At 43.0% G+C, this 26,649-nt stretch overlaps 1 protein-coding gene across 1 annotated transcript in view; it reads right to left on the reverse strand.

The window, feature by feature from the left end:
* Positions 1–1,573: 1,573 nt before the first annotated feature.
* Positions 1,574–26,649, reverse strand: part of LOC115104883 (sodium channel protein type 2 subunit alpha-like) — a 152,833-nt gene continuing 127,757 nt past the window's right edge. The window contains exons 18-23 of the mRNA XM_029626256.2: positions 16,911–17,183; positions 10,276–10,329; positions 9,895–10,032; positions 9,692–9,796; positions 8,971–9,241; positions 1,574–4,773 (exon numbers count right to left, since the gene is read on the reverse strand). Coding sequence (XP_029482116.2) covers positions 3,521–4,773; positions 8,971–9,241; positions 9,692–9,796; positions 9,895–10,032; positions 10,276–10,329; positions 16,911–17,183 — 2,094 coding nt within the window. The 3' untranslated portion in view covers positions 1,574–3,520. The remainder of the gene's footprint in view (positions 4,774–8,970; positions 9,242–9,691; positions 9,797–9,894; positions 10,033–10,275; positions 10,330–16,910; positions 17,184–26,649) is intronic.

Here is a 26,649-nt window from a genome sequence, read left to right on the forward strand (position 1 = left end):
ACCACGGCAGCCCGGGACCTCCAGATCCGGCTCCTTCACCTGTGGGATTGTCTAAGCCCAGCCACCCGGACAGCTTAGGAAACTGATGAGCATTTTTGTCTGTAATAAAGACCTATTGTGGGGAAAAACTCATTCTAATTGGCTGGGCCTGGCTCCCCAAGTGGGTTGGCCTATGCCCTCCCAGGCCTACCCATGTCTGCGCCCCTGTCCACTCATGAAATCCATAGATTAAGGCCTAGTGAATTTATTTCAATTGACTGATTTTGTTATGTGAACTGTAGCTCAGTAAAATAATTTAAATGGTTGCATGTTGCGTTTTATGTTTTTGTTCAGTATATTTATAAGCTACAGCATAAATACTGCTTTCAAATTCGATTGGATTGAGCCCTAAAACAGGTTTAGGGTCCATTGTGAATGTCTCCTTCTTCTTGCACATAGCAATATGCACAGTACAATGCAAATAGGCTTAAAGTAATTTCCTCTACTGTATTTAACATCTATACCTTTAATGTGAGGTTTTTTTCAGCAGTTTCTGTATTGTTGGCCCTACCTCATGATTTTATTATTTTAGCTTGCCTAATTATGTCCCCTTCAATCTGTGTTTGAAAATAAATTAATTACCAATTTACTGTTGCCAGAATGAACCCAACTGAATCCAAATTACATTATCTCTTTTCAGGGTTGTTGGGACCATCTGCATTCTAACCCTGGTGTGGTTTCTGTTTCAGTAGCCAATCTTACTTGTGTGACCATCCACTGGGCAAAAACAGGTTGAATCAACGTTGTTTCCACGTCATTTGAACCCCGCTGAATCAATGTGGAAAACTAATTTTCAAAAAGTCATCAAAACGTAAGCACATTTCATTTTTTTACCCAACTTTTAACCTAAATCCAACGAAATTGTGATTTTTTGTTGTTGTTGAATTCACATTGAATTCAACATCTCACAGCACAATACTTCTCTCCCCTATTTGACCTAGATAGTTTATGTGTATGTATTGATATGTAGGCTACGTGTACCTTTAAAAAAAAGTTCTGTCCTTGAGCTGTTCTTGTCTATTAATGTTCTGTATTATGTCATGTTCTGTGTGGACCCCAGGAAGAGTAGCTGCTGCTTTTGCAATATCTATTGGGGACCTAAATAAAATACCAAATACCACTTGAGTTCATGTTCTGAGCTACTGTAGCCTGATGCTGCATTCCTTCTTCATGCCAAGTCCCAACGTCTTCTTCATGCTGCGGCATCACACTACAATCTATCGCATTCTTCTCAATATAATGTCACTCTCATTTGGCAAAATAAAGACTGCTTGCATAATACTGTACCACATGCCAGACCTGCATTCAAATAGTATCTGTTTTCTTTCAAATCCTTTAGAGCGTTTGATTGTGCCTGGATTGGGGGTGAGTTTACCCTTTTGGGACTATCTCATTACTTCCATTGCACCAGAAAAGCTCAATCGCGCACAGTTATTATATTATCACAGTTCAAGTATTTGAAAGAAAATAATATTTGAACCTGGGTCTGCCACATAAATGACTCTGAAATCAAAAGAATAATCAGTGATATTGTAGGCTCTCTTTTATTTCACAGGAGGTCGTTATCTTATATACAGAGGCATGTGTTTGCAAAGTAAAAAAAATATTTAAACTTAAAGTACTAAAATGTATTTATAAATAATATTTACTGCAATGTGGGCATTACTGAGGCACTGCATTGTGGTTGAGCAGTGAGACATGTAAAGCCAGTATCTACTGACTGCTGAGAAGATTCCTGTTGTAGGCTACTGCATTTATGACAGTTTATAAGAATGGAGAGAAAAAAAACATTTTCTGTTCATGTCTTGAATGTTATTATGATGAAGCAGCTCTTGTTACGATGAAAACAGTACATTTATGACAGAGATGTGTCGAGTTGACTTTTCACCATGATGTTTTTGTGTAAAAATGTCCCCCCCCCCTAACAACAAATAGGACCGCTCCCAAGTTCTAAACATTTTCCCCAATGTTCCCGATACAAAGCATGCAATCAGAAATCTCTTTAGAAAAGTCCCCCGTAGACACTGATAAATAGCAGTGTGATCCCAGTCACTCATCCATGGCATCTAATGGGGCAACGATGTGGGTAGAGATCCATTTAGAAACAGGACAGGGGTACTGTATATACCAGGCACACACTGGATCTATTGCTACAGAAAACAGCCCTTCAACACACCTGCAACCATAACATGAAAATATACAGTATATCATATTAAAGTTGAGCGGTGTCTTTTTTATTATTATTCTAGTCGAATAGAAACTATATGTGCCGGTATCAGTCCTACAGTGGAGAGTAGTCTATGGGTAACCAAGAGAAGCTGAATGGCCTGTAGAGCAAACAAAAAAAATGCTGTACAAACTTTTACACTTTTATCTGAAAAATAATTAACTTAAAAGTAGCAAATTACTGCTAAACACAGTTTCTGCAAAATACTGTAGAGAAATTATAGCCTTGGGCGTGACTTGTCTATATGATGCATTCAAAACATGCAAAACAAATACTTAAAATAATAAATAAATAGGACGATTATCCACCCGTCTAATAGTGAATAGGATCTCTGATGCTCATAAAATATGCAGCCATTTGGGCAGTTTAAGTCCTAAAGAAGTTATGAAGAAAAAACATCTGTCAATCTTAACCATGAGATGTAGGTTTGATTGTCACATACTGATCTTGGTTACTGAATTGCTTCTTAGCTTTGTGTAACTAAGACCAGATCGTTATGAATGAAAAATGAACTAATATGCAGGGAGCCCGGGATATTTTCTACATGTAAACGCAAGAGAAAAAAATGCTAAAACAGTTCAAATACAGCGTTCTTTTAATGTGAAAAGTTATTACCTGCCCGTTCGTCTTGTTACAGTGTGGAAGTATTCCCTTTCATGGTAAGCGACTCCAATTCAGAAGAGGCCATGTTTTTTTTCTTACTCTAAAAATATCAAAAATAGTAATAATTGTACTGCTATGAAAGACTGGCAACATCAACAAAGTTATACTTTACTACGAAAAATTGTATCCCTTTGTTTTTTCTCCCACATCTCACAGTTATAAAACTGTTGATCATAAGGAATCACACCAATAATAGTAAGACCTTTAATGAACTCATACGGTCAGGCATTCTTTGTAAATACTGATCAACTGTATGTCTTTTAGTCTAATAAATGATTATTACATCAGTGATATAATTGTTGTGACCCTGCAGAGGTTATTCATGCATATTAACTGTGAAGCAAACTTGACATGAGCAGGGTCAATGGTCATCTAGGATTTACACACGCCCCCTTTGTGTACTCCCACAAAGCATGTTCACCAAAAATAAACAAATCATTTGCCTTTTCTCTATGAAAACCCCTAGCAGATTCTCTGCACAACCACATGTACTAAACCAGAGTCATTTGAGCTATTTTACATTCGGTAAACAACAACAACAACAACAACAAAAAAAATGTAAAAGAGAAAAAAAGCATTTCCTAGTCGCTGTTACAGAAATGTCTCACGGTCTCTGTCGGGGGCAAGGCAATGTTCGCTTAGGTCACTGTTCCTGGACTGTTCGAGAATTAAAACTTGGAAAAGTTCACTAGTCGCCCGTGTGACGCTGTCATAAGACGGCGGAGAGGAGGTGGAGGACAGGGTCTCCATCAGCTCCATCTCAGGCCCCCCGTAGTTCTCTTTGATCATGGAGGCTATGAGGCCCTCTTTCTCCGGGGCGGTGACCCTCTTGTCCGTGGAGCTTTGCGTCAGATTGATCTGCATTGATCTGTACATGAAGGAGGCTTGCTTCATCTGCCTCCGCAACAGGTGCCGGCGGTAGCACCTCTGGATGACTGCGGCAGACATGTCCTCCTGTTTGCGCCTCAGCGTGGTGGTGATGGGCTCGTAGGAGATCTTGGATGGGTTGGCCATCATGAACTTCTCCTCCATTTGCTGCTTAAGAGCGTCCATCTCGCCCGACTCGCCCAACACACGCTTGGTGAAGGCAAACAGAATGTCCAGGCAGTGGATCTTGTCTCCACTGACCATGGGCAGGTCCATGGAGATCAGCTTAATCTTGTTAGGCTTGCCAATGCGCAGTGGCTCCGACAGTGTGTCGGCAAAGTCTGACAGCTTGGCGTACTCGATGAACTGCGTGGCCTCTGGGTCGAACTTCTCCCACACCTCATAGAACATCTCGAAGTCGTCCTCACTCAGCGGCTCGGTGCTCTCCTCGGTGGCCACGCTGAAGTTCTCCAGGATGATGGCGATGTACATGTTGACCACGATGAGGAAGGAGATGATGATATAGGTGACAAAGAAGGTGATGCCCACTGAGGGGTTGCCACAATTGCCCCGGGCGTTTGTGCCTGTGTGGACGAGGTTGGGGTTGCACTCTTCCGGAGAGTTGTTGAGGATGGGGCTGAGCAGGCCGTCCCAGCCCGCTGACGTGGTGATCTGAAATAGGCAGATCATACTGTTGCCGAACGTCTCGAAGTTGAACATGTCGTCGATGCCCGCCTGCTTCTTGACATAGGCAAAGTTGGCCATGCCAAAGATGGCGTATATGAACATGACCAGAAAGAGCAGGAGGCCGATGTTGAATAGGGCGGGAAGGGACATCATTAAGGCAAAGAGTAAGGTCCTTATTCCTTTGGCTCCACGGATGAGTCGAAGTACTCGTCCGATCCTGGCCAATCGAATGACTCGGAACAGTGTCGGCGACACAAAGTACTTCTCTATGATGTCAGCCAGAACGATACCTGGAAGATAGGGGGAAAAACATGAGATCTCTGTACTTCTAATTAGACCATCATTAACAGTAAGGCTAGCTCTTTCCCACACTACGCACGCAAGATCTTATGGAATTAGATTGACTATTGGTAACCAGAAGTAAATTAGGCTGAAGGACAGAGTCTCCCTGCTATCACCAATAAGCTTCCTTCTCCTTCATGTCAATTCTAGCTTCCCCAAACCCATTCACCAATGAGCTCATGATAAAGGCTTCCACTATTACTGGGTCTGCCTGCCTTCAAATGACATTCAAGTTGCCTCCAATCCCTCTCACCTCCACGACCACTTTACCATCTGTCCCTGATTTGTGACCCTCCTCTCCCATGGACCAGGAAGGTCACACCTGAGTTATTGATTGTGGAGAGGGGTTGGGAGTCACCCTTTGGAGCCATACATTAAGCCCCCAGCCCCCCACCAACCACAACCCTCCGATGCAGCACTTCAATCATGCCCAAATCACCCCCGCTGACAACCCTGATTGCTACAATTACCTTCACCTCAACAGAGGCATCCTTGCCCACGCATGTAATTTAGCATGGGGACGGATACTTAGATTCAACCTATATGTTAGCCCTTTGGTTTGTTTTAGTTCCTCATTAGGGCCATGCAGAACATACATGTGCCTCTGATTCATCAGATAAAAGCCCAACTTACTATCAATGACTTGATTGACATGATAGATAACCTTGCCAAATGGATACAAAATCTTGGATGCCAGAGGTGATGGCCAAGGTATATTGCAAAACACAATTACGGTTCTGAAATGTGTTCTTCAGGTATGACTTATTGTTTAGAACTAAACAGCAATCTTATCCAGAGCGACTTACAGTAGTTCCCTCTAAGCTGCACGCGTGTGCGGGTAGTAGCCCTGAGACTACCGAGTAGCTCCCTGGGACTGCCTCGCAGTAATATCAGCCCCCCGAGAGAAGCACGAAATTGAATTTCACTCAACTTTCTAGAGCCGTGTTCACCAACTGGTCAATTGCGATCGACTGGTCGATCTCCAACGCATTCCTAGTCGATCACTAAACATTTCTGTAAAACTGTTGGCAGTAGGTGCACCCGATTCAGCTACCCTGTGAGATTTCAAAACGTTCAAAACCATGACTAGAGAGAGACTGTCAACGAATAAAGCAATGAGATGCTGTTTTTATGAGTGAGTTCATGTTTAAGTTCTTACTCAGCATTGTCAACACTTTGTATCCAACACTTTTATAAACCATAAAATGCACGTTCTTCCTATTTCCACTCAGCGCAACAACAAGCACTGCAGCATTAATGAATAAGTCGGAAAGTGTCTCTATAGACTTGCACTGTTGTTATTATTACCGTTTGGGTCTTTTTTAATATCGAGGAACATTTCACTTTCTCTGTTCATCGGAGTAATAACATGAATTTGTGCATGAGGCAGAAATAATGCGGTGCGACTCGAGTTTTGCCATCAGCTGGAAGACGGTGTCACTTTTTGGTCAGTGTCAGTGGAGGAAAGGGAGAGCAGGGATGTTAAGAGGTGGACCCTCAGTCTGCTGCTCTCTCCCTACGCTGAGACTGACCATCAGATGCAGGCACCATCAGCTCAGTAAAAGAAAAATAAAATTATTTAAAGGTATGCTCACTCAGCTGTGATTCACAAGTAATAAATCAATGGATCTATTACTGGCGTGATCATATAGCCTACCTCAAATGTTGAAATATAACTTTAAAAATGGCCTGAACAACATGTTGCATTGGCAGGGCAATTCAAGCAAACCCAATATGCTGTGATAATGTATTGGGCCTATAGCTTACTGCACAAACATCATTGCTACAGTACTGTTTTTAATTGGTTAATGTTGCATATGCTTACATTTTTTAAGTCATGTTAATAAAAAATCAGAGCGGTAGATCTTGGCATGCATTTTGACTCAAAGTGATCGAATCAATGCAACAAAACAAAACAAACTATGCAAGAGATTTTGTTGTAGGCAGAAAGCATCGGAGTAGGATTTTATTGCATTGACATGTACTACTCAGCCCGTACTCTACCGAGACCAGTGCGACATAAACAATCAGAGCTACAGTAGGCCTATATGCAAATAGACAATTGCCATACATGGATCTGAGCAATTTACTTTGAACTGGACTGTGTTCACAGCATGAACGGTTGTGAGTAGATACGCTTGTTTTGAGATAAAAGCGAGACCTGCATGTAGCCACTTGAGCACATTTTGTTCATATCCTTTGCTACTTAGTGAGTTATTAGCTCAGTTATAGATAATTTATAGTCAGCAATAGGAGAGTGATTGCTTCCTACAACAGCAGAAAATGTGTACATTTCTCTTTGAAAAGAGAGTCAGGTAAAGGGTTATTTTTTGTCTTAAAGGGGCAGTGTTGTATTTTGAATAAGCTAAGTAGCCAATAGCCAGAGGGAAGCATAATTTGTCTGATTCTCTGTAATAATGGTATGGTAAAATGTATGCATTTTATTTTGTAAAGTGATTTATTGCATTAAGCAACACAACAACATTTTCAGTCACCTCCTTGTCTGAAGGTGCATCCTGTTTCCACTGATCATCCTTGAGATGTTTCTACAACTTGATTGGAGTCCACCTGTGGTAAATTCAATTGACTGGACATGATTTGGAAAGGCACATACCTGTCTATATAAGGTCCCACAGTTGACAGTGCACATCAGAGCAAAAACCAAGCCATATGGTCGAAGGAATAGTTCGTAGAGCTCAGAGACAGGATTGTGTCGAGGCACAGATCTGGGAAAGGGTACCAAAACATTTCTGCAGCATTGAAGGTCCGCAAGAACACAGTGGCCTGCATCATTCTTAAATGGAAGAAGTTTGGAATCACCAAGACTCTTCCTAGAGTGGCCAAACTGAGCAATCAGGGGAGAAGGGCCTTGGTCAGGCAGGTGACAGAGTACCTGATGGTCACTCTGACAGAGCTCTAGAGTTCTGTGGAGATGGAAAAACCTTCTAGAAGGACGACCATCTCTGCATCACTCCACCAATCATGCCTATGGTAGAGTGGCCAGGCGGAAGCCACTCCTCAGTAAAATGTCAGCCCACTTGGAATTTGCAAAAAGGCACCTAAAAGACACTCAAACCATGAGAAACAAGATTCTCTGGTCAGATGAAACTAAGATTGAACTCTTTAGCCTGAATGCCAAGCATCACGTCTGTAGGAAACCCCTACCGTGAGGCATGGTGGTGGCAGCATCATGCTGTGGGGATGTTTTTCAGCGGCAGGGACTGGGAGACTAGTCAGGAGGGAGGCAAAGATGTACGGAGCAAAGTACAGATGTGTGCCGAGCTTGTAGCATCATACCCAAGACGACTCGAGGCTGTAATCTCTGCCATAGGTGCTTCAACAAAGTACTGAATAAAGGATCTAAATACTTATGTAAATGTGATATTTACATTTTTTAAACATTTCTAAAATGTTTTTGCTTTATGGGGTATTGTGTGTAGATTGATGAGGAAAGAAAACTATTTAATCAACTTTAGAATAAGGCTGTAACATATCAAAATATGGAAAAAATGAAGGGGTCTGAATACTTTCCGAATGCACTGTACATACCGATAGCCATTCATCAGCTACATATAGCAACCATATTTCAGTATAACTGCCAGTTAACAGACCCATGCAATTACATCGCAATGAGCATCATTGAAAACCCCTGATTATTTATGACATTTTTTGGTACTTTTTACCTCTTTTTCTCCCCAATTGGTAGTTACAGTTTTGTCCCATCGCTGCAACTCCCATATGGACTAGGGAGAGGCGGCTGTCGAGAGCCATGTGCCCTCCAAAACACATTACCCTGCCAAGCCGCACTGCTTCTTGACACACTGCTCGCTTAACCAGGAAGCCAGCCGCACCAATGTGTCGGCGGAAACACCGTACAGCTGGCGACCCAATTCAAATTGCATGCGCCCGGCTCGCCATAAGGACTCGCTAGAGCGCGATGGGACAAGGACATCCCGGCCAGCCTAACCCGGACAACGCTGGGCCAATTGGGCACCGCCTCATTTATCTCACAGCCAGCTGCGACACAGCCTGGGATCAAACCCGGGTCTGTAGTGACGCCTCTAGCACTGCGATGCAGTGCCTTAGACCGCTACGCCACTTGGGAGGCAGACCCCTGATTAATTAAGCCCAAGCAACAAACTCACCAACGATGGAGAGGATGACCACTACAAAGTCGAAGATGTTCCAGCCAATGGTGAAGAAGTAGCAACGTAGAGCCATGATCTTGATGAGGCACTCGCAGGAGAAGATGATGATGAAGGCCAGGTTGATTTTGTTGAGGATGTACTCCATGCGGGCCGGCTGCTCGTCCGTCTCCACCATCATGGTAATCATGTTGAGCAGGATGAGGACCATGATGATGATGTCGAATGCCTGCTTTCCCACCAGGTCGAAGAAGAAGCCCTGCACTTGGTTCTGGGAGAAGAGAGGTAGTGAGTAATAGGTGTTATTTTGAAACGCAAGAGGCTTATGCACTAAGGTGAAGAAAATTGAATGAATAGGAAACTTTTTTAAGGTTTGAACTTTTGTTATATATATATTTTTTTTTAACTATCCTGCCCAATACTTCACCCAATACTTTTTTACATATTTTTATTTCACCTTTATTTAACCAGGTAAGCTACTTGAGAACAAGTTCTTATTTACAACTATCCCTATAAGATCCAGAAATACCAGTCATTGGAACACAAGAGGCTTATGCATTATAGGGCAAAGAAAATAAAAGGAATAGTTCTCTTTTTGGGGGGGTTTTAACTTATTTTCTACTTATCTGGCATGTTATCAAAAATAAGCTAAAAGTTCCAAAAAAGTGAACTATCCCTTTAATTATATCAAGAAAATAGGGTTCAATTAGCTCCAGCTCACCAATGGCCTTGGAATTGGTTTCTGAGGCTTTTTAGACCCTAGCTTCTTCATGGCATTGTAGTACTTTTTCTGTTCCTCTGTCATGAAGATGTCTTGCCCACCTAAGTAAAGAGACATCCCTTTTCTGTTATTTTCACTGTGAAAATAACCCAATTTTGTAAAAGCTCATGGCATTTGTTGGCCATGATGGTTTTGATACTTATCTTTCGTTTCTGCTGGTTGAAGTTGTCAATAATGACACCAATGAAGAGGTTAAGGGTGAAGAAGGAGCCAAAGATGATGAAAATGACGAAGTATAGGTACATGTACATGTTGACCTCTCTGATAGGCTGTTCGTCCACCTAGTGCAGCCAGAGAAAAAATATGTTTGGACAATACACCGTTCAGCTACATTTTATCAGTTGAAAACTGTGTTATTCTGGTAAATGTTATGGTGGTATTACATCAAGGCATGATTATGACAACAACAAATATTTTCACATTTCAAGTCATTTTTAAGACAGTCTTATATAGGCTTTATGATGGAATATTCAAATGTTAAAATCATGTTATACAAAACAAGTACATTGACGTGAAATACTTACAGCACGAGAATCCACTGCTGCATACATGATCTCCATCCAGCCTTTGAATGTAGCCTTGGAACAAAGGACATGAACGTCAATGAGCATGTGCCACTATCAACTTCAATGAGCATGTGCCACCATCAACTTCAATGAGCATGTGCCACTATCAACTTCAATGAGCATGTGCCACTATCAACTTCAATGAGCATGTGCCACCATCAACTTCAATGAGCATGTGCCACTATCAACTTCAATGAGCATGTGCCACCAACTTCAATGAGCATGTGCCACTATCAACTTCAATGAGCATGTGCCACCAACTTCAATGAGCATGTGCCACTATCAACTTCAATGAGCATGTGCCACTATCAACTTCAATGAGCATGTGCCACTATCAACTTCAATGAGCATGTGCCACTATCAACTTCAATGAGCATGTGCCACCATCAACTTCAATGAGCATGTGCCACTATCAACTTCAAGGAGCATGTGCCACTATCAACTTCAATGAGCATGTGCCACTATCAACTTCAATGAGCATGTGCCACCATCAACTTCAATGAGCATGTGCCACTATCAACTTCAATGAGCATGTGCCACTATCAACTTCAATGAGCATGTGCCACCATCAACTTCAATGAGCATGTGCCACCATCAACTTCAATGAGCATGTGCCATCAACTTCAATGAGCATCATCACTTCAATGAGCATGTGCCACTATCAACTTCAATGAGCATGTGCCACTATCAACTTCAATGAGCATGTGCCACCATCAACTTCAATGAGCATGTGCCACTATCAACTTCAATGAGCATGTGCCACTATCAACTTCAATGAGCATGTGCCACTCAACTTCAATGAGCATGTGCCACTATCAACTTCAATGAGCATGTGCCACTATCAACTTCAATGAGCATGTGCCACTATCAACTTCAATGAGCATGTGCCACTATCAACTTCAATGAGCATGTGCCACTATCAACTTCAATGAGCATGTGCCACTATCAACTTCAATGAGCATGTGCCACTATCAACTTCAATGAGCATGTGCCCTATCAACTTCAATGAGCATGTGCCACTATCAACTTCAATGAGCATGTGCCACTATCAACTTCAATGAGCATGTGCCACTATCAACTTCAATGAGCATGTGCCACTATCAACTTCAATGAGCATGTGCCACTATCAACTTCAATGAGCATGTGCCACTATCAACTTCAATGAGCATGTGCCACTATCAACTTCAATGAGCATGTGCCACTATCAACTTCAATGAGCATGTGCACACTATCAACTTCAACATAGAGCATGTGCCACTATCAACTTCAATGAGCATGTGCCACTATCAACTTCAATGAGCATGTGCCACTATTAAACAAAGAACCCCCTTCAATGAGCATGTCCACTATCAACTTCCAATGTGCCATGTGAGCAACTATCAATGGCAATGGAAAGCATTTATATGCGCTCTGACTATCATCACTATATAAAGGCATACATAGGAGCATTATTCTAAAATGCAAACAATATATGCTTGTATTTCTATATGACAGTGTGGGTATCTGTCCTTCCTATGATATGGTTTTGTCATCAACCATTAAACAGAAGAACCCCCTTCAAAAAACTAAAACATACAGTCTCTACAAAAGAAATACTGTCCATGTGCCATGTTAGAGCTGAGATGTTATGAATGGCAGTGGAAAGGATTTATATGTGCTTCCTCCTGACCGCATGGAGTGTCTTTCTAGACGGAGGAAGAAGGAGAGTGAGCGGGGTGCCCTACTTCATCACAAGTGAGTTCTTATCAGCTGCTAAAAGAAATTCTCTGTGGTCGGTCTTTAAATGCACAACATTCTCTGTAATGGCCTCCACGGGTTATTGCCTCCATTGGCACAACATTCTCTGTGAATGACTGAGGGCCAGACTGTTTCCAGATGCAAATGGGGGAAGTTAGAATGAAGGGAAATCACAAGAAGGTGATGGAAAGGAGCTAAGTGAATTGTTGCTAGGCACCAACATTCTCTGTAATGGCCACATCGCTGCTAAATGCATAACATTCTCTGTAACCTCCATCACTGCTAAAGTGAAGAATGAAGTCCATCACTGCTAAACACATTCTCTGTAATGGCCTCCATCGCTGCTAAAAGCACAACATTCTCTGTAATGGCCTCCATCGCTGCTAAAAGCATAACATTCTCTGTAATGGCCTTCATCACTGCTAAAAGCATAACATTCTCTGTAATGGCCTCCATCACTGCTAAAAGCACAACATTCTCTGCCTCCATCGCTGCTAAATGCATAACATTCTCTGTAATGGCCTCCATCGCTGCTAAAAGCACAACATTCTCTGCCTTCATCGCTACTAAATGCATAACATTCTCTGTAATGGCCTCCATCGCTGCTAAATGCACAACATTCTCTGTAATGGCCTCCATCGCTGCTAAAAGCATAACATTCTCTGCCTCCATCGCTGCTAAAAGCACAATGTTCTCTGCCTCCATCGCTGCTAAAAGCATAACATTCTCTGCCTCCATCGCTGCTAAAAGCACAACATTCTCTGCCTCCATCGGTGCTAAAAGCATAACATTCTCTGTAATGGCCTCCATCACTGCTAAAAGCATAACATTCTCTGTCCATGGCCACCATTCTCTGCCTCCATCGCTGTTAAAAGCACAACATTCTCTGCCTCCATCGTAAAAGGCCTCCATCGCTGCTAAATGCACAACATTCTCTGTAATGGCCTCCATCGCTGCTAAAAGCACAACATTCTCTGCCTCCATCGCTGCTAAATGCACAACATTCTCTGTAATGGCCTCCATCGCTGCTAAAAGCACAACATTCTCTGTAATGGCCTCCATCGCTGCTAAATGCACAACATTCTCTGTAATGGCCTCCATCGCTGCTAAAAGCACAACATTCTCTGCCTCCATCGCTGCTAAAAGCACAACATTCTCTGCTCCATCGTGCTAAAAGCACAACATTCTCTGTAATGGCCTCCATCACTGCTAAAAGCACAACATTCTCTGCCTCCATCACAACTAAATGCATAACATTCTCTGTAATGGCCTCCATCGCTGCTAAAAGCACAACATTCTCTGCCTTCATCGCTGCTAAATGCATAACATTCTCTGTAATGGCCTCCATCGCTGCTAAATGCACAACATTCTCTGTAATGGCCTCCATCGCTGCTAAAAGCACAACATTCTCTGTAATGGCCTCCATCACTGCTAAAAGCACAACATTCTCTGCCTCCATCGCAACTAAATGCATAACATTCTCTGTAATGGCCTCCATCATTCACAACATTGTAATGGCCTCCATCGCTGCTAAAAGCACAACATTCTCTGCCTTCTCTGCCTCCATCGCTAAATGCATAACATTCTCTGTAATGGCCTCCATCGCTGCTAAATGCACAACATTCTCTGTAATGGCCTCCATCACTGCTAAAAGCACAACATTCTCTGTAATGGCCTCCATCGCTGCCAAATGCACAACATTCTCTGTAATGGCCTCCATCGCTGCTAAAAGCACAACATTCTCTGTAATGGCCTCCATCACTGCTAAAAGCACAACATTCTCTGTAATGGCCTCCATCACTGTTAAAAGCACAACATTCTCTGCCTCCATCGCTGCTAAAAGCATAACATTCTCTGCCTCCATCGCTGCTAAAAGCACAACATTCTCTGTAATGGCCTCCATCACTGTTAAAAGCACAACATTCTCTGCCTCCATCGCTGCTAAAAGCATAACATTCTCTGCATCCATCGCTATTAAAAGCACAACATTCTCTGCCTCCATCGCTGCTAAAAGCATAACATTCTCTGTAATGGCCTCCATCGTTGCTAAAAGCATAACATTCTCTGCCTCCATCGCTACTAAATGCATAACATTCTCTGTAATGGCCTCCATCGCTGCTAAATGCACAACATTCTCTGTAATGGCCTCCATCGCTGCTAAAAGCATAACATTCTCTGTAATGGCCTCCATCGCTGCTAAATGCACAACATTCTCTGTAATGGCCTCCATCGCTGCTAAAAGCATAACATTCTCTGTAATGGCCTCCATCGCTGCTAAAAGCATAACATTCTCTATAATGGCCTCCATCGCTGTTAAAAACACAACATTCTCTGCCTCCATCGCTGTTAAAAGCATAACATTCTCTGCCTCCATCGCTGCTAAAAGCACAACATTCTCTGCCTCCATCGCTGCTAAAAGCATAACATTCTCTGTAATGGCCTCCATCGCTGCTAAAAGCATAACATTCTCTGCCTCCATCGCTGCTAAAAGCATAACATTCTCTGCAATGGCCTACATCGCTGCTAAATGCACAACATTCTCTGTAATGGCCTCCATCGCTGCTAAAAGCACAACATTCTCTGTAATGGCCTCCATCGCTGTTAAAAGCACAACATTCTCTGTAATGGCCTCCATCGCTGCTAAAAGCACAACATTCTCTGCCTCCATCGCTGCTAAAAGCATAACATTCTCTGTAATGGCCTCCATCACTGCTAAAAGCATAACATTCTCTGCCTCCATCGCTGCTAAATGCATAACATTCTCTGTAATGGCCTCCATCGCTGTTAAATGCATAACATTCTCTGCCTCCATCGCTGCTAAAAGCATAACATTCTCTGCCTCCATCGCTGCTAAATGCATAACATTCTCTGCCTCCATCGCTGCTAAAAGCATAACATTCTCTGTAATGGCCTCCATTGCTGCTAAATGCACAACATTCTCTGCCTCCATCGCTGCTAAAAGCATAACATTCTCTGCCTCCATCGCTGCTAAATGCATAACATTCTCTGCCTCCATCGCTGCTAAATGCATAACATTCTCTGCCTCCATCGCTGCTAAATGCATAACATTCTCTGCCTCCATCACTGCTAAAAGCATAACATTCTCTGCAATGGCCTCCATCGCTGCTAAAAGCACAACATTCTCTGTAATGGCCTCCATCGCTGCTAAATGCACAACATTCTCTGTAATGGCCTCCATTCTCTGCCTCCAAAAAGCATAACATTCTCTGTAATGGCCTCCATTGCTGCTAAATGCACAACATTCTCTGCCTCCATCGCTGCTAAATGCACAACATTCTCTGCCTCCATCGTAAATGGCCTCCATCGCTGCTAAAAGCACAACATTCTCTGCCTCCATCGCTGCTAAACGCACAACATTCTCTGCCTCCATCGCTGCTAAAAGCATAACATTCTCTGTAATGGCCTCCATCGCTGCTAAAAGCACAACATTCTCTGTAATGGCCTCCATCGCTGCTAAAAGCACAACATTCTCTGTAATGGCCTCCATCGCTGCTAAAAGCACAACATTCTCTGTAATGGCCTCCATCGCTGCTAAATGCACAACATTCTCTGTAATGGCCTCCATCGCTGCTAAAAGCACAACATTCTCTGTAATGGCCTCCATCACTGTTAAAAGCACAACATTCTCTGCCTCCATCGCTGCTAAAAGCATAACATTCTCTGCCTCCATCGCTGCTAAAAGCACAACATTCTCTGTAATGGCCTCCATCGCTGCTAAAGCACAACATTCTCTGCCTCCATCATCACTTCTCTGTAATGGCCTCCATCGCTGCTAAATGCACAACATTCTCTGTAATGGCCTCCATCGCTGCTAAAAGCACAACATTCTCTGTAATGGCCTCCATCACTGTTAAAAGCACAACATTCTCTGCCTCCATCGCTGCTAAAAGCATAACATTCTCTGCCTCCATCGCTGCTAAAAGCACAACATTCTCTGTAATGGCCTCCATCACTGTTAAAAGCACAACATTCTCTGCCTCCATCGCTGCTAAAAGCATAACATTCTCTGCCTCCATCGCTGCTAAAAGCATAACATTCTCTGCCTCCATCGCTGTTAAAAGCATAACATTCTCTGCCTCCATCGCTGCTAAATGCATAACATTCTCTGCCTCCATCGCTGCTAAAAGCACAACATTCTCTGTAATGGCCTCCATCACTGCTAAATGCATAACATTCTCTGCCTCCATCGCTGCTAAAAGCATAACATTCTCTGTCTCCATCACTGCTAAAAGCATAACATTCTCTGTAATGGCCTCCATCGCTGCTAAAAGCATAACATTCTCTGTAATGGCCTCCATCGCTGCTAAATGCATAACATACTCTGTAATGGCCTCCATCGCTGCTAAATGCACAACATTCTCTGTAATGGCCTCCATCGCTGCTAAATGCATAACATTCTCTGCCTCCATCGCTGCTAAAAGCATAACATTCTCTGTAATGGCCTCCATTGCTGCTAAATGCACAACATTCTCTGCCTCCATCGCTGCTAAAAGCATAACATTCTCTGACTCCATCGCTGCTAAATGCATAACATTCTCTGCCTCCATCGCTGCTAAATGCATAACATTCTCTGCCTCCATCGCTGCTAAATGCATAACATTCTCTGCCTCCATCGCTGCTAAATGCACAACATTCTCTGTAATGGCCTCCATCGCTGCTAAATGCACAACATTCTCTGTAATGGCCTCCATCGCTGCTACAAATAAAAGCTTGCGACTTGTTGATCGATTCGGGGATCTCTGGACAGACATGGTGGGCAGCGTAAAAAAGTATGAGCGAGGAAAGAACGTCTCAAACTGTGACTAAAAGGAAAGGGGAAAAAAAGTCCAACTCACAACTTGTAAGAGGGCAAGGTAACCAGCGCCCACGTTGTCGAAGTTGACCTTGACTCTGGTCCAGTAGAACTGCGTGTCGTTCATGGCCCGGCAGTCGGTCTTGTTGTTGACCATGGACACATTGTGGATGTAGCCCGTCTGGTTGATGCAGCGTCCGTACTTTCCGGCGAACAGATTGACCCCCATGATGCTGAAGATGAGCCAGAAGATCAGGCACACCAGCAGTACGTTCATGATGGATGGGATGGCGCCGATCAGGGCGTTTACCACAACCTGTCGCCATGGAAACACACACGTCAAGCGTCCATCTGCCCCATTCTGCTTTCACATGACACACTCCATACATGATGCCAGTAACTTAATCAGAGAAACTCATACCAGTGTGCACATGCTTGTGGTTCACCCCCCCAAAACACGAAGTATATATACATATCAAACTATTCAAACACACTTTGTAGAATAATCCCACCACCTTAAAAATATCACATTTCCAAAATTCATGCAAACTAGTGAAACTGGCAAATGAGATTAAAATGAGAATGTTTGTTTGTCTCATATTCAATCACAAGCAGCAGCAACTTTTTAAAACTACCCTGGTAAGATTTTTCCTGGTTGAGACGAACCTTAAAGTGCTAGACTAGAGGAACAGGAGGGTGCAGAGCTAGGAGTTCCTGAGTGTCACTGCTCTAATAGAACGAGTGGATATTGGGGTTTAGCCCTGCACATCCCTTAAGGTGTCACAAAGAAATCTGCTGCTCACTCACTCCTCTGTATACTGTAGCCGGGCTGCACTTCCACTTCGCCTTTCCCACTGAGGAGTAGACCCAGACGTTTTCAAGCAGCGTGACGCCTTATCCCATTTGCCAAATTTACAGTGGAGGAGAGCAGCGAGCTCGGCGGACATCAGCCCTCCCATTTCCGACAGCATGCAAATTTCATGGGCAGGAATTCAAATTCATTCCAGTGGATGTCAGGGGAAATGATATACATATTAAAGGGCTACAAGCTTGGCTGACAGCTGTTGACTTAAACTAACACTGTGCAACAGGAGGGAACAATAGCCCAAAATCTTAACTTCAGTGTGCATGAACTGTTCGAGGGGGTTTAAGGATGTGAATAATGATTATGGAAATGTTACAGGCTAAACATTCATCTGAATATCTGTACACAGAAATGCATGTAAGAGAACGTGATAAGAAAAGCAACCACTTAAACAAACAGTGGAATAGCAATGAGATTTATATTAATACTGCCAGAAGTGAGAAACAACTTGTAAAGTAATATCACAGGCAGGTAAAGATGTGAGAAAGGATAGAAAGATTGGAATGAGATAATGGAAATGCTACATACTAAGTATACGTATTATGTACAGTTGAAGTCTGAAGTTTACATACACCTTAGCCAAATACATTTAAACTCAGTTTTTCACAATTCCTGACATTTAATCCTGTTTTAGGTCAGATAGGATCATCACTTTATTTTAAGAATGTGAAATGTCAGAATAATAGTAGAGAAAATGAATTATTTCATCATTAATTTTTATTTATCACATTCCCAGTGGGTCAGACGTTTACATACACTCAATTAGTATTTGGTAGCATTGCCTTTAAATTGTTTAACATGGAAAATGTTTCGGGTAGCCTTCCACAAGCTTCCCACAATAAGTTGGGTGAATTTTGGCCCATTCCTCTTGACAGAGCTGGTGTAACTGAGTCAGGTTTGTAGGCCTCCTTGCTCGCACACACTTTTCAGTTCTGCCCACAAATATCTATAGGATTGAGGTCAGGGCTTTGTGATGGCCACTCCAATACCTTGACTTTGTTGTCCTTAAGATATTTTGCCACAACTATGGAAGTATGCTTGGAGTCATTGTCCATTTGGAAGACCTATTTGTGACCAAACTTTAACTACCTGACTGATGTCTTGAGATGTTGCTTCAATATATCCACATAATTTTCCTTCCTCAATATGCTATCTATTTTGTGAAGTGCACCAGTCCCTCCTGCAGCAAAGCCCCCCCACAACATGATGCTGCCATCCCCGTGCTTGGTGTTCTTCTGCTTGCAAGCCTCCCTCTTTTTTTCTCCAAACATAATGATGGTCATTATGGCCAAACATTTTTGATTCATCAGTCCAGAGAACATTTCTCCAAAAAGTACGATCTTTGTCCCCATGTGCAGTTGCAAACCGTAGTCTGGCTTTTTTGATGGCGGTTTTGGAGCAATGGCTTCTTCCTTGCTGAGCGGCCTTTCAGGTTATGTAAATATAGGACTCGTTTTACTGTGGATATATATACATTTCTACCGGTTTCCTCCAGCATCTTAACAAGGTCCTTTGTTGTTGTGGGATTGATTTGCACTTTTCACACCAAAGTACGTTCATCTCTAGGAGACAGAACTTGTCTCCTTCCTGAGAGGTATGATGGCTGTGTGGTCCCATGGTGTTTATACTTGTGTACTATTGTTTGTACAGATGAATGTGGTACCTTCAGGTGTTTGGAAATTGCTCCCAAGGATGAACCAGACTCGGGGAGATCTACAATTGGTTTTCTGAGGTCTTGGCTGATTTCTTTTGATTTTCCCATGATGTCAAGCAAAGAGGCACTGAGTTTGAAGTTAGGCCTTGAAATACATCCACAGGTACACCTCCAATTGACTCCAATGATGTAAATGATCCTATCAGAAGCTTCTAAAGCCATGACATCATTTTCTGGAATTTTCCAAGCTGTTTAAAGGCACAGTCAACATAGTGTATATAAACTTCTGACCTAATGGAATTGTGATACAGTGAATTATAAGTGAAATAATCTGTCTGTAAACAATTGTTGGAAAAATGACTTGTGTCATGCACAAAGTAGATGTCCTAATTTGTGGAGTGGTTGAAAAACTGATTTGAATGACTCCAACCTAAGTGTATGTAAACTTCCAACTTCAACTGTACATGAAGTATGTGCATGCATGACACTGCCATATTTATTAGATTTTCTGGTAACACTTTACAATTATGTGTCCATATTCCTGTGTAATAATGCTGTAACAACATTGATTTAGTGAGAACTGGGCTTTTTAACGGGAACCCCTTGATAAAGACAGCCAATAATGACTGTATAAAATAAATCATTCAAACACTGAGATATATTGTATGCTCCAAAAAATTGCTAATTTCTCTCAGAAAAAGAAGGGGTCAAAATGATTGACACCCCTAAAGATTCTTATTAAAAACATAATCAAAAGTTTAGTATTTGCTCCCACAATCCTAGCACTTAATGACTACATAAATCTTGTGACATGTTGGATGCATTTGCAGTTAATTTTCGTTGTTTCAGATTGTTTTGTGCCCACGACAGCTAGCCTCCTCTGTTATTGGTAATGGTGAGAGGTTAGCACATCTTTAACCCTCTGTAACTTTCTCACTCATGATTCATTCATGATTATCCTTAATCATGGCAGCATCGTCATTAATGTAGAAGTGTATAGAAACATATTTTATTCTTATCTATAATAAAAGTGACTCCAAAATGACACAAAACAACAGCCCTTGTTCAACCTCAGAAGGCTGAAGAAATCTTGTCACCTAAAACCCTCACAAACTTTTACAGATACATAATTGAGAGCACCCTGTCGGGCTGCATTACCGCCTGGTAAGGAAACCTCCCCACACACAACCGCAAGGCTCTCCAGAGGGTGGTGCGGTCTGCACAATGCATACCCGGGGGCAAACTACCTGCACTCCAGGAGACCTACAGCACCCAATGTGACAGGAAGGCCAAAAAGATCAACAACCACCCGAGTCACTGCCTGTTCACCCAGCTACCATCTAGTAGGCGAGGTCAGTACAGGTGCATCAAAGCTAGGACAGAGAGACTGAAAAACAGCTTCTATCTCAAGGCCATCAGACACTTTAATAAATGGATCACTAGTCACTTTAATAATGCCACTTTAATAATGTCTACATATATTGCATTACTCATCTCATATGTATATACCAGTGGAGGCTCCTCAGAGGAGAAAGGGGAGGACCATCCTCTTCAGTGAATTTCATACAAATGGTTAAACATTCAGATATCCTTTTTAGATAAAACTATACTAAATATACTCACGTCACCAAATAATTGATTAAAACATACTGTTTTGCAATGAAGATCTACAGTAGCCTCAACAGCACTCTGTAGGGTAGCACCATGGTGTAGCCGGAGGACAGCTAGCTTCCGTCCTCCTCTTCGTATATTGACTTAAAAACAAAACCTAGGAAGTTCTTGGTTCTCACCCCCTTCCATAGGCTTACACGGTAATTATGACAACTTCCGGAGGATGACCTCCAACCTATCAGAGCTCTTGCAGCATGAACTGACATGTCGTCCACCCAATCAAAGGATCAGAGAATGAATCTAGTACTGAAAGCATAAGCTACAGCTAGCTAGCATTGCAGTGCATAGCTAGAAGAAGCAAGAGAGAGAGAGATTGTAATTTATTTATTTTTCACTTTCAGTTTAATTTACTTAGCTAGCAAATGCAGCTGGCTAGTTTGGTTACTCAAACACCTGGCTCAAACAAAGGGAAGCTATTTTATCTAGCTGGCAATGACTATCCAACACAACACTGGAACTCTTCCAAGTCAAGGTAAGCTCTTGGTTTTATTAATTTATTGCCACCGGGGCCCACCGGTGTAACTGCTAACTGACTAACGGTGACTAACCTCATTCTGTACAAATTTGCGCAACCGCGACATTCAAATGAGGCTGCACTGAAAACGAATGGGACTATAGCAACTGTGTTGACGTCAAAATCTTGGGTGTGAACTATGTTTCTATTCAAGCATTGATTGACATGGTAATGGCTCAATAGTACTGGAGAAAAGTTTTTTTTAAACGGACCCCTCCGACGCTCTACGTTAAATTGTGACGTGTCATGACGTAAGGTACAGCATGCATAAAGCAACTAATTATCTGTCTTACAGCCTCTCTCCACCAGGTGTAGCACTTCTCTCACCATTTAAAAACAAGAAAGGGACAGGGACAGGGTAATGGGGATACCTCGTCATTTCTTGGTTCATCACTGCAAGCCATCGTGACTCTCAAAAGCCGCTGTTCACTTCTGAAGATAACTTTAGCGCCGCCTTAAAAACTTGTTTCAAATTTGACACAACTCTTCAAATAGGTATGTAATGACACATTTACATTTTAGAGGTTTTAAGGTGATAAGTTGGACAGATCGAATGAAAAACGCAGCTTCCCCACACAACATATCTCTCCTTTTTACTATCTACTAAAAAAAAAGACCCGACGGAGCTCATTGCCTTCTTGAATCATGCAGAGATGGGAATCATGAAGGTCTCGTCATTGATTTTTTCGGAAACGGGAGAAATTGTGCTTTACAATGGTATTGATATTATGGTATTATATGGTATTACGTTTTTGGGCGCTAAAATAAGGCCAATTGTACGGACCAGCACGATGTACACAAGTGAGTTTGTTAACGTTATGCATTGTAACATTACTGCATGATTGTAGCAGGTTTACTAATGCATTAGTTCTATTAGCTATGTTGACTAGGACGATACTTTAGCTAATATGGGGACAATGATGTAGGCTGTGTGTACAGGTTATGACATGGTATGGCAAGTTTTTTTTCCGGCTGGTCAAACACAGCTTATGTGTTGTGCATTGAAGTCCACAAGCGAAGAGAAGAGAAGGAATACAAAGTGGCTGTTATGAGAGTGAACTCTGCTTACGCGTGATCAGGGGTGTATTCATTCTGCCAATGCTGTTGAAAAAAAAGTTTCTTAAACAGAAGCAAATGGAACAAAACAGAGATAAACATACCTGAATTTGTCCACTAGAAACTCTTGTTTGCAACTGTTGGACTAATGATTACACCCTAGATCAGATAGATGCAGTCAAGAGTGTACTACTTCCGGCGCCGACAGAGATGGCCGCCTCGCTTCGCGTTCCTAGGAAACTATGCAGTTTTTTGTTTTTTTTACGTGTTATTTCTTACATTAGTACCCCAGGTCATCTTAGGTTTCATTACATACAGTCGAGAAGAACTACTGAATATAAGATCAGCGTCAACTCACCATCAGTACGACCAAGAATATGTTTTTCGCGACGCGGATCCTGTGTTCTGCCTTACAAACAGGACAATAGAATGGATCACATGCAGCGACCCAAAAAAACGACTCCGAAAAAGAGGGAAACGAGGCGGTCTTCTGGTCAGACTCCGGAGACGGGCACACCGTGCACCACTCCCTAGCATTCTTCTTGCCAATGTCCAGTCTCTTGACAACAAGGTTGATGAAATCCGAGCAAGGGTAGCATTCCAGAGGGACATCAGAGACTGTAACGTTCTGTGCTTCACGGAAACATGGCTCACTGGAGAGACACTATCCGAGACGGGTTTCTCCACGCATCGCGCCGACAGAAACAAACACCTTTCTGGTAAGAAGAGGGGCGGGGGCGTATGCCTTATGGCTAACGAGACATGGTGTGATGAAAGAAACATACAGGAACTCAAATCCTTCTGTTCACCTGATTTAGAATTCCTCACAATCAAATGTAGACCGCATTATCTACCAAGAGAATTCTCTTCGATTATAATCATAGCCGTATATATCCCCCCCCAAGCAGACACATCGATGGCTCTGAACGAACTTTATTTAACTCTTTGCAAACTGGAAACCATTTATTGTAGCTGGGCATTTTAACAAGGCTAATCTGAAAACAAGACTTCCTAAATTTTATCAGCATATCGATTGCGCAACCAGGGGTGGAAAAACCTTGGATCATTGTTACTCTAACTTCCGCGACGCATATAAGGCCCTGCCCCGCCCCCCTTTTGGAAAAGCTGACCACGACTCCATTTTGTTGATCCCTGCCTACAGACAGAAACTAAAACAAGAGGCTCCCACGCTGAGGTCTGTCCAACGCTGGTCCGACCAAGCTGACTCCACACTCCAAGACTGCTTCCATCACGTGGACTGGGATATGTTTCGTATTGCATCAGATAACAACATTGACGAATACGCTGATTCGGTGTGCGAGTTCATTTGAACGTGTGTTGAAGATGTCGTTCCCATAGCAACGATTAAAACATTCCCTAACCAGAAACCGTGGATTGATGGCAGCATTCGCGTGAAACTGAAAGCGCGAACCACTGCTTTTAATCAGGGCAAGGTGTCTGGTAACATGACCGAATACAAACAGTGCAGCTATTCCCTCCGCAAGGCTATCAAACAAGCTAAGCCTCAGTACAGAGACAAAGTAGAATCTCAATTCAACGGCTCAGACACAAGAGGCATGTGGCAGGGTCTACAGTCAATCACGGACTACAGGAAGAAATCCAGCCCAGTCACGGACCAGGATGTCTTGCTCCCAGGCAGACTAAATTACTTTTTTGCCCGCTTTGAGGACAATACAGTGCCACTGACACGGCCTGCAACGAAAACATGCGGTCTCTCCTTCACTGCAGCCGAGGTGAGTAAGACATTTAAACGTGTTAACCCTCGCAAGGCTGCAGGCCCAGACGGCATCCCCAGCCGCGCCCTCAGAGCATGCGCAGACCAGCTGGCCGGTGTGTTTACGGACATATTCAATCAATCCCTATACCAGTCTGCTGTTCCCACATGCTTCAAGAGGGCCACCATTGTTCCTGTTCCCAAGAAAGCTAAGGTAACTGAGCTAAACGACTACCGCCCGTAGCACTCACTTCCGTCATCATGAAGTGCTTTGAGAGACTAGTCAAGGACCATATCACCTCCACCCTACCTGACACCCTAGACCCACTCCAATTTGCTTACCGCCCAAATAGGTCCACAGACGATGCAATCTCAACCACACTGCACACTGCCCTAACCCATCTGGACAAGAGGAATACCTATGTGAGAATGATGTTCATCGACTACAGCTCGGCATTCAACACCATAGTACCCTCCAAGCTCGTCATCAAGCTCGAGACCCTGGGTCTCGACCCCGCCCTGTGCAACTGGGTACTGGACTTCCTGACGGGCCGCCCCCAGGTGGTGAGGGTAGGCAACAACATCTCCTCCCCGCTGATCCTCAACACTGGGGCCCCACAATGGTGCGTTCTGAGCCCTCTCCTGTACTCCCTGTTCACCCACGACTGCGTGGCCACGCACGCCTCCAACTCAATCATCAAGTTTGCGGACGACACAACAGTGGTAGGCTTGATTACCAAAACGACGAGACGGCCTACAGGGAGGAGGTGAGGGCCCTCGGAGTGTGGTGTCAGGAAAATAACCTCACACTCAACGTCAACAAAACTATGGAGATGATTGTGGACTTCAGGAAACAGCAGAGGGAACACCCCCCTATCCACATCAATGGAACAGTAGTGGAGAGGGTAGCAAGTTTTAAGTTCCTCGGCATACACATCACAGACAAACTGAATTGGTCCACTCACACAGACAGCATCGTGAAGAAGGTGCAGCAGCGCCTCTTCAACCTCAGGAGGCTGAAGAAATTTGGCTTGTCACCAAAAGCACTCACAAACTTCTACAGATGCACAATCGAGAGCATCCTGGTGGGCTGTATCACCGCCTGGTACGGCAACTGCTCCGCCCTCAACCGTAAGGCTCTCCAGAGGGTAGTGAGGTCTGCACAACGCATCACCGGGGGCAAACTACCTGCCCTCCAGGACACCTACACCACCCGATGTTACAGGAAGGCCATAAAGATCATCAAGGACATCAACCACCCGAGCCACTGCCTGTTCACCCCGCTATCATCCAGAAGGCGAGGTCAGTACAGGTGCATCAAAGCTGGGACCGAGAGACTGAAAAACAGCTTCTATCTCAAGGCCATCAGACTGTTAAACAGCCACCACTAACATTGATTGGCTGCTGCCAACACACTGACACTGACTCAACTCCAGCCACTTTAATAATGGGAATTGATGGGAAATGATGTAAATATATCACTAGCCACTTTAAACAATGCTACCTTATATAATGTTACTTACCCTACATTATTCATCTCATATGCATACGTATATACTGTACTCTATATCATCGACTGCATCCTTATGTAATACATGTATCACTAGCCACTTTAACTATGCCACTTTGTTTACATACTCATCTCATATGTATATACTGTACTCGATACCATCTACTGTATCTTGCCTATGCTGCTCTGTACCATCACTCATTCATATGTCCTTATGTACATATTCTTATCCCCTTACACTGTGTATAAGACAGTAGTTTAGGAATTGTTAGTTAGATTACTTGTTGGTTATTACTGCATTGTCGGAACTAGAAGCACAAGCATTTCGCTACACTCGCATTAACATCTGCTAACCATGTGTATGTGACAAATAACATTTGATTTGATTTGATTTGAAGAGTGTGCAAGGCGGTATTGAATGTCACTGTGTGTCACCTCAAATTTGTTTCTCGATCTGTGTGTGCCTATGTTGTAAACTTTCATTCATAGACTATGTTGTAGCAACCTCATGATGGGTATAGGGACAATTCGAGTATCATGTAGTAGCTTAAACCTATTGCTGTTACATTGAACTAGGTGAATGGAATATGAATGAGAGTCATCCAATGTGCTGTAACAGAAACATGAAAGAAAATTGTCCTCCCTCATCTTAAACGGCACTGACCCCCACTGGTATATACTGTATTTCATACCATCTATTGCATCTTGCCTATGCCACTCTGTCATTGCCCATCCATATATTTATATGTATATATTCTTATTATAAACGCGAATCCG

The sequence above is a fragment of the Oncorhynchus nerka genome, linkage group LG22 (assembly GCF_034236695.1).
Source record: "Oncorhynchus nerka isolate Pitt River linkage group LG22, Oner_Uvic_2.0, whole genome shotgun sequence".
Lineage (NCBI taxonomy): Eukaryota > Metazoa > Chordata > Actinopteri > Salmoniformes > Salmonidae > Oncorhynchus > Oncorhynchus nerka.